This window comes from Felis catus, chromosome E1 (assembly GCF_018350175.1).
Source record: "Felis catus isolate Fca126 chromosome E1, F.catus_Fca126_mat1.0, whole genome shotgun sequence".
NCBI classification, from domain to species: domain Eukaryota; kingdom Metazoa; phylum Chordata; class Mammalia; order Carnivora; family Felidae; genus Felis; species Felis catus.
In genome coordinates, this window is record NC_058381.1 from 26,427,120 (window position 1) to 26,435,017 (window position 7,898).

General features: G+C 35.8%; 1 protein-coding gene and 1 pseudogene across 1 annotated transcript in view; one reads left to right on the top strand and one right to left on the bottom strand.

The window, feature by feature from the left end:
- Positions 1-944: 944 nt before the first annotated feature.
- Positions 945-7,898, bottom strand: part of BRIP1 (BRCA1 interacting helicase 1) — a 207,437-nt gene continuing 200,483 nt past the window's right edge. The window contains 3 exon segments of the mRNA XM_019817574.3: positions 945-1,168; positions 1,171-1,220; positions 1,222-1,858. Of these exon segments, the coding sequence (XP_019673133.3) occupies positions 1,071-1,168; positions 1,171-1,220; positions 1,222-1,858 (785 nt within the window). The 3' untranslated portion in view covers positions 945-1,070.
- On the top strand, positions 2,961-4,932 carry LOC123382043 (annotated as a pseudogene).

Sequence of the window (7,898 nt, forward strand, 5' to 3'; positions counted from 1 at the left end):
TATAAGAAAACATTTTTCAGCTGCAGTTACATGTTTGGGTTTACTTATAAAATTTATATATGGAGTTTTCTATCTTAACAGTTTCATAATTACAACCTTCATGCTAGAACATTTCACTTTTTTCTACAATGATAAAGCTAAGTAATTAGAATTAAAAATTTGGAGTCATTCCTTTGGCATTTTGTAACTTTATATAATTTGCTAAATATTCAGTGCTTGATTGTGTTTTATCAAATGAAAAAATGTAAAGCAACATCAATTAAAAATACATGCAGTTTTCTTCCTTAATTCTTAATTCCCTCTAAGTAGGCAGTTTAATACAGGAATAAACTTTTCAAGAAAACTCTGATTTCTAAAATAATATATTGATTTGAAGTAAATACGTAAGTGAAACAAGACTGAGATATGACTGGATTAGACTGCTATTCATTTTCATGTATTAAACAGATGTTTTATGTATAAAAACAGGACTACAAAATACAAATATTTATGCGACAGGGGCGCCTGGGTGGCTCAGTCGGTTGAGCATCTGACTTTGGCTCAGGTCATGATCTCACGGTTCATGGGTTCAAGCCCCACATCTGGCTCTGTGCTGACAGCTTGGAGCCTGGAGCCTGCTTCTGATTCTGTCTCCCTCTCTCTCTCTGCCCGTTCACTGCTCACACTCTGTCTCTCAAAAATAAACAAATGTAAAAAAAAAATAAAAAAAATATTTATGCGACATATGAAGTACCCTCGGAAACTATGTATCTTTCACATTGGTTAATTTTTAAATTGTATTCAGCTAAGAAAGACTTCTTGGAGGAAAATATTTTGCATGAATCTCTTTATCAAAACTTGAAAATAATAAAACATTCTGAATGTAAAATAGACTTTTAAAACACTGTAATAACAATGAGTTAAAGTGAAAAATACATTAAAAAAAAAAAGCTATACCACTTATCCAGTGTAGAAATTGTCATTTATAAGAGAGTTTAATACAAGCATGACAACACATTTTTAGTGTGTGACAGTTAAGTATTATTACCTAACACCAGGGAATACACCTTTATTTGTTGGAAGGAGACTGTTTAATATTCTTTTGTATCTGTTTCACGAGTTTTTCCCAGGTCTAATTCATTTATATGAGTTGTTTTTATATTACTACCATTGTCATCAATTTTACTTTAATATTCATGAGTCTATTCAACTTTGTGCAATCCTCAGCTTTTATTTCTTGGGACTCCTTTCTCAGTTCTAATTTCAAAAAGGTCTTCAGCTAAAATGCATTTTGAATTATTAGCCAATCTATTATCTCTATCACTTTCAACTTGTTCATTCTTTTCTTCATTTGTATCTTCAGGATCATAAAGTTCAGGTGTAAAATAGATAGATTCATCCTCTGCTTCTGTGTCAGAAGCTCTGTTTGAAGTAGAAAGTTTAGCTTCCTTACCAACTAGAGACAATTCAATGTCCAGACCCAGGGTTTCTTCATAGAACAGCTGTTTGGAATAATTTTCTTTAAGAAGAGTAGCATCAATCTTTATTGGTGAAATAACGATTTCTGATTGAGGGCATGGTTCAACTGATGACGTGTCTACCGTCAGAGATGAGGACTCACATTTATCAGTGAGTGGTAAGACTGTTTTGCATCCTTTTTCTGTTTCAAAAGGGGAAGCGCTAGAGGCACAGTCCTCTGGTGACCTGGATTTAGGTGTTGCAGTCAGAATTTCATCAGTAATATAACGTCCCAAAGAATTAAAGCTAGACCAATTAACTCTCTTTGTCTGTTTGTTGAAGGTTGGGCTTGTCGATCTGGAAATCACAATTCTTTCTGCTTTCATTGTCTGGGCAGACTCTTCCAATAATATAGGATCATCTATAAATACAAAAATTTAAGAATGTTAATTTCCCATTCCTAACTAATATAATAATTGTCACATTAAAGTAATTTCTGTTAAAAATAATGAAGTAACTGTAGGGATCATAATTGAGAGCCCACAACCAACAGTAGCAGGACTTCATCTTAGAACATAAAGCACAAAATGTGAACTCTTAAAGGAATCCTAGGTCCCCAGTGATTCTGAGCCCAAGTTATAATGCTGTCCAGTAAACTATCAAATTCCACACCAGGGACTTTAGGAGTGAATGAGAAAAGGAGGGGTAAAAAAGGAATAGAAAGAGGGCTGAGTAATGGAGGAAATATACTGTAAAAATTTGCCTTGAAAATCCACTAACCAATGATAGGGAAAAACTGACCCTAGATTAATTCTCTAAAGGAAACTGGCAACCACAAGGACTAAATTATTTGATTTAAAGTTATAAAACTGGTTAGTAATCAGACCCAACTAGAACTCAGGTTTCCTGATTACTAGTCAATGTCTTTGCATTTACTATGACATTAAAAAACAACAATAAAAAAACCCACCCACCAGATACTATGAAGTTAATATTTAATACTTGATATATTAAATTATCATATATTAGTTAAAATAATTAAAATGGTATCCAATGCTATAGACCACAGTTTGGCAAATTTTTTTCTACACCTGGCCAGACAGTAAATATTTCAGGCTTTGTGGATCATATTGTATCTGCTGCAACTACAGGCATACCTCCTTTTATTGCACTTTGCTTTACTGCACATTGCAGGTACTGTGTTTTTTACAAATTCAAAGTTTGTGGCAACCTTGCATCAAGCAAGTCTATAAGTAACATTTTTCCAACAGCATTTGCTTACTTCATGTCTATGTGTCACATTTTAGTTATGCTCATCTGTGACCAGTGATCTTTGATGTCACTATTGTAATTGTTTTGGGGCACTATAAACCATACCATATAAGATGGTGAACTTAATAGACAAATGTGTGTGTTCTGACTGCTCCCCCACCAGCTGTTTGCCCATCTCTTTCCCTTTCTTCAGGCATTCCTATTCCATAAGACACGACAATATTGAAATTAGGTCAATTAATAATCCTACAATGACCTGTAAGTGCCAAGAGTTACATGTCTCTCTTTATTTACTTTTGTCTCTTTAAGTCAAAAGCTAGAAATGATACGCTTAGTGAGGAAGACATATTGAAAACCAAGATAAATCAAGAAGTAATTTTGACTTTCAACTCTTTTTAAGAAAGACATTTTTGTAAGGCAATTAGCTGCCACAGATAGTGATTCCTTTGATGGATCTGGGAAAAATAAATTGAAAACCTTCTGGAAAGAATTCACCATTCTAAATGCCATTAAGAACATTCATGATTTATCGCTTCTCGGCCTTTTGGCTAAGATCAAGTGAAGAACATTCATGATTTGAGCGGCCTCTGGGAGCAGACTTTAGAAGACCCCACCTCGGACCAGGACTTTCTGTGCAGAAGTGGCGGCACCGAGAGCCTCTATTTTACAGAGGCTTACTCTGACACATGCTCCACGGTTGGACTTGTTGCCAGGGAAGGCAATGTTAAAGTCTTAAGAAAACTGCTCAAAAAGGGATGTAATGTTGATGTCGCTGATAACAGGGGATGGATGCAGATTTACTAAGCAGCTTATCACAACTCTGTAGAATGTTTACAGATGTTAATTAATGCAGATTTATCTGAAAACTACATTAAGATAAAGATGTTCAGGGCTTCTGTGCATTACATCTTGCTGCAAGTCAAGGACATTGGAAGACTGTACACTCTTTTAGAACCTGGGGCAGATGCTAATGCCACTACTTCAGAGAAAACCACACCACTGTTTTTAGCTGTTGAAAATGGACAGATAGATATATTAAAGCTGTTGCTTCGACATGGAGCAAATGTTAACGGGTCCCATTCTGGGTGTGGATGCAACGCTTTGCATCAGGCTACTTTTCAGGAAATGCTGAGATCATAAAATTGCTTTTTTAAGAAAGGAGCAAACAAGGAATGCCAGGATGACTTTGGAATCACACTTTTATTTGTGGCTGCTTGGCACGGCAAGCTGGAAATCTTAAACATACTTATTTCATCAGGTGCAAAAGTCAACTGTCAAACATTGGATGAAGTTACTCCCTCATTCATTGCTGCTCAGGAGGGCCACACAGAATGTGTAGAGCTTTTGCTGTTCAGTGGGCCAGATCCTGATCTTTACTGTAATGAGGCCTATTGGCAGTTACCTATTCATGCAGTTGCATGAATGGTCCATATTGGACCATTAATGGACTTCTTAATACCACTTACCAACTGGGTTTGTGACATGGGCCAGACAAAGTGAGCCCCGTTTACTCTGCAGTGTTCGGAGGGCATGAAGAGTGACTAGAAATGTTATTCCAGCATGACTACAGACAAGATGTCTAGATGTGCCACATCTTTGCATTTAGTTCTCCCTGTGTATGGCTTTCCAAACGGACTGTGAGTTTTTGGAATTGTGAATATTCTTTTGAAATATGGAGCCCAACTAAATGAACTTCATTTGGCATACTGCCTAACGTATGAGAAATTTTCAGTATTTTGCTACTTTTTGAAGAAAGGTTGTCTATTGGCATTGTGGAACCATATTTCTGAATCTATAAATCATGCAATTAAAGCATAGACAAAATATAAGGAATGGCTACCATCTCTCCTGCTTGCTGGATTTGACCCACTGAATCTACTCTGCAATTCTTGGATTGACTCAGTCAGTGATGACACCCTTATCTTCACTTTGGAGTTTACTAATTGGAGGAGGCTTCTTCCAGCTGTTGAAAAGATGCTCTCTGCTCGTGTCTCAAACTCCTCTTGGGCTCTGCAAGCAGCATATTGCCTCTGTTCTGTCCCTTACCCACCTTTGTTGTTTAGAAATTCGTTCAGTCCAGTCTCAAACCAGAACACCTATGATCCGACAGTTTTATCTGTCAGTTGCCACTTCCCAGATTTGCTCTATGCAAAGGTTCCGAGGATGAATGAAGTTCCAGAACTGGCAGTTATTTAAGATGGAGAAATCAGGGAAACTACTTAATGCAGCTCGTGTCTTACTCTGAAAACGACCAAAACAAAGAGCCATGCGGTACAAATTCTTTGTGATTTTATGGTCATAAATGATGATATTTGTTTGTGTGGTCAGTTAGGTTTTTTTGGGGGAGGCAGTAGTTTATTGCAAATGTTTACAATTGTGCTTCCTGGTAAAAATAAACCTGACTTATGTTACATTAGTGCAAATTTATCACCAACACATTTTATGTTGTAAATTCATTTACCTAACCATTTTCTGCATTATTTTGTTAATGAACTATGATGCTGCTTCTAGTGCTGAAAATGGCACATTTCCACTTATGAGTCTGTTTACCTAGGGCTAGGAGCTTAGAATGGAATGCATAAAACTTTCCAGGAAATGTACACACAATGGGGTTGAATCTATTATTATTATTATTATTATTATTATTATTAGTTATTAATTTGAGGTTGACTCTCTCTTATATTTATAAGTCCATTCTCATCTCTTAATTCAGTCAGTTTTATGAAGAATTGCTATTCATTGGCTTTTCACAGGTAAACTCAGGGGAGAATTTTTTTTAAGAATAGAGAAAATGAATAATTTTTCTGTTGATCCCCCCTGCCCCCCAAGTTTCTTAATGCTCTCTTTGGCTAAAAGAAACTCCCATTTCTGCAAAGGCAACAACAGATCTAAACTCAAACATAGGCTAAGTTGAAAAAAATTAGGTCAATATTGAAATAAATGAGCATATTACCACACTTAGAGTACTAATCAGGACACTGAGAGGGGCACTTCTGTGGCACTATCATTAAAGAAAGAAAGCTATGTATTTCTGAGTCACATAGTATCAAATAAAACATTCAAGCTCCATTCAGCCTCCAGATCCGAGGGTAGCTTTGATCCTATGAAGCAATGATTGCTACTTTTATTAATATTATAGTGTTTTTCCTTTTTATCAAATAGTCCTTGATCCTATGAAATTTAGACCTCAGAAACCTAGGGTAATGAGCTACGACCTCATTGGTAGTACTCAGTATGAATCTACAGTCAGAGAAGACTAAACACTGGATCAGGTGAGCTATGGTAAGATGCTGTCAGGACCAACCTTGAAAGAAAGTTTATGAAATCATTACTGTCACGACAGACAACTAGAAATTGGGCCTAGAGGAGGGAAAATCTTTTGTCCTACTGGGATTCTGTGGCTTGAAATAGATGGGAGTGTGTCAGCCAAGTCCGTCTCTGATAGGCCTTTGCTATTTGCTAAATAGCAAGGATGAAGTCAGACCAAATGATGGAAACATTGTTAAGATCCAGAGAGATGACTGAACTCGGTGCAGATTAGAGCTATAGTTGTTGCCTGTGGGTGCAGATAAGAGTTAGAATGTGGGTATACAGGTAGAAATAAGTGTAGATATGGAAAACCAGGTGGAAATTCTCATACTTAATAAATAAATTCCAAGAATGTATGTACTATGTAATAATTTTTAAATGTTGTTCTAATCTTTATTTTTCCAAACCCTAAGTCTCTGGTTTTTCACATAACTGGTTTATTATTGGGGCCAAATACACATAGAATATTTACATTTGAGGGTGAATCTTCTTGTGTTTTTGTTCATGTTCAAATATGTAATAAAAATTAAACTATCAAAAAAATTCATGATTCATGGGAAGAAGTTAAAATATCAACATTAACAGGAATTTGGGAGGAGTTGATTCCAATCCTCATGGATGACTTTGAGGAATTCAAGACTTTAGTGAAGATGTGGTGGAAATAGCGAGAGCACTAGCATTAAAAGTAAAGCCTGAAAATGTGATTGAATTGCTGCCATCTCATAAGAAAACTTCAATGGAAGAGGAACTACTTCCTATGTATCAGCAAAGAAAGTGGTTTCTTGAGATGAAATCTACTCCTAGTCAAGATGCTGTGAAAATTGTTGAAATGACTACAAAGAATTTAAGATATTATATAAACTTAATAAAGTAGCAGCAAAGTTTGAGAGGACTGACTCCAATTTTGAAAGAAGTTCTAATTTGGGTAAAATACTATCAAAAAGCATCGTATGCTATAGAGAAGTCATTTGTAAAAGAAGAGTCAATTGATGTGGCAAACTTCATAGTGGTCTTATTTTAAAAATTGCTGCATCCACCCCAGCCTTCAGCAACCAGCACCCTGATCAGTTAGCAGCCATAGACACTGAAGCATGACCCTCCACCAGTAAAAAGATTATGGCTTGTTGAAAGCTCAGTTGATGGTTAGCATTTTTTAGCCATAAAGTTTTTTTAATTAAGGTATATACATTATTTTTAGGACATAATGTTATTACACACTTAAGAGACTATAGTATTAGTATAATGTAAACATAACTTTTATACGCACTACAAAAACCAAAAAATTCATCTGAATTGTTTTATTGTGATACTTGCTTTATTGTGGTGGTCTGGAACCAAACCTGCAACATCTCCAAGGTATGTAAGTACTCAATTGTGCTGGTCTAGTGCAAAATACACTATGACTAAACTCTGCTGTTGTGTACCACACATAACTGAATGCTCTACCGACTGAGCTAGCCGGGCAGTTCTTACATAACTGAATGGATGTGACTCTGTACCATTAAACATGATATACAAAAACAGACGGCCAAATTGGTCCATAAGCCATAGTTTGCCAATCCCTGACACAGACTATTATATTCTAATATATTTTAAAATGTTATTTTTTATTATTCAGAATAAATGACTCTTACTTCCCTAAACTAATAAATTCATGTAAGAGAAGTTATCTATACATTAGACCAATTTTTAATATAGCCTTTAGGAAAACATCTGCCATTTGTACAGTATTACCATGCTGTGATATTTATCATCTTATTAGATCTTTGCATCCCAAGCTAAGGGATAGCTATGAAGAGATTCCTTTTTTCTTGTTTTTTTTTTTGAAAGTTTAGTTATTTTGAGAGAGGGAGAGGGAGAGGGAGAGGGAGAGGGAGAGG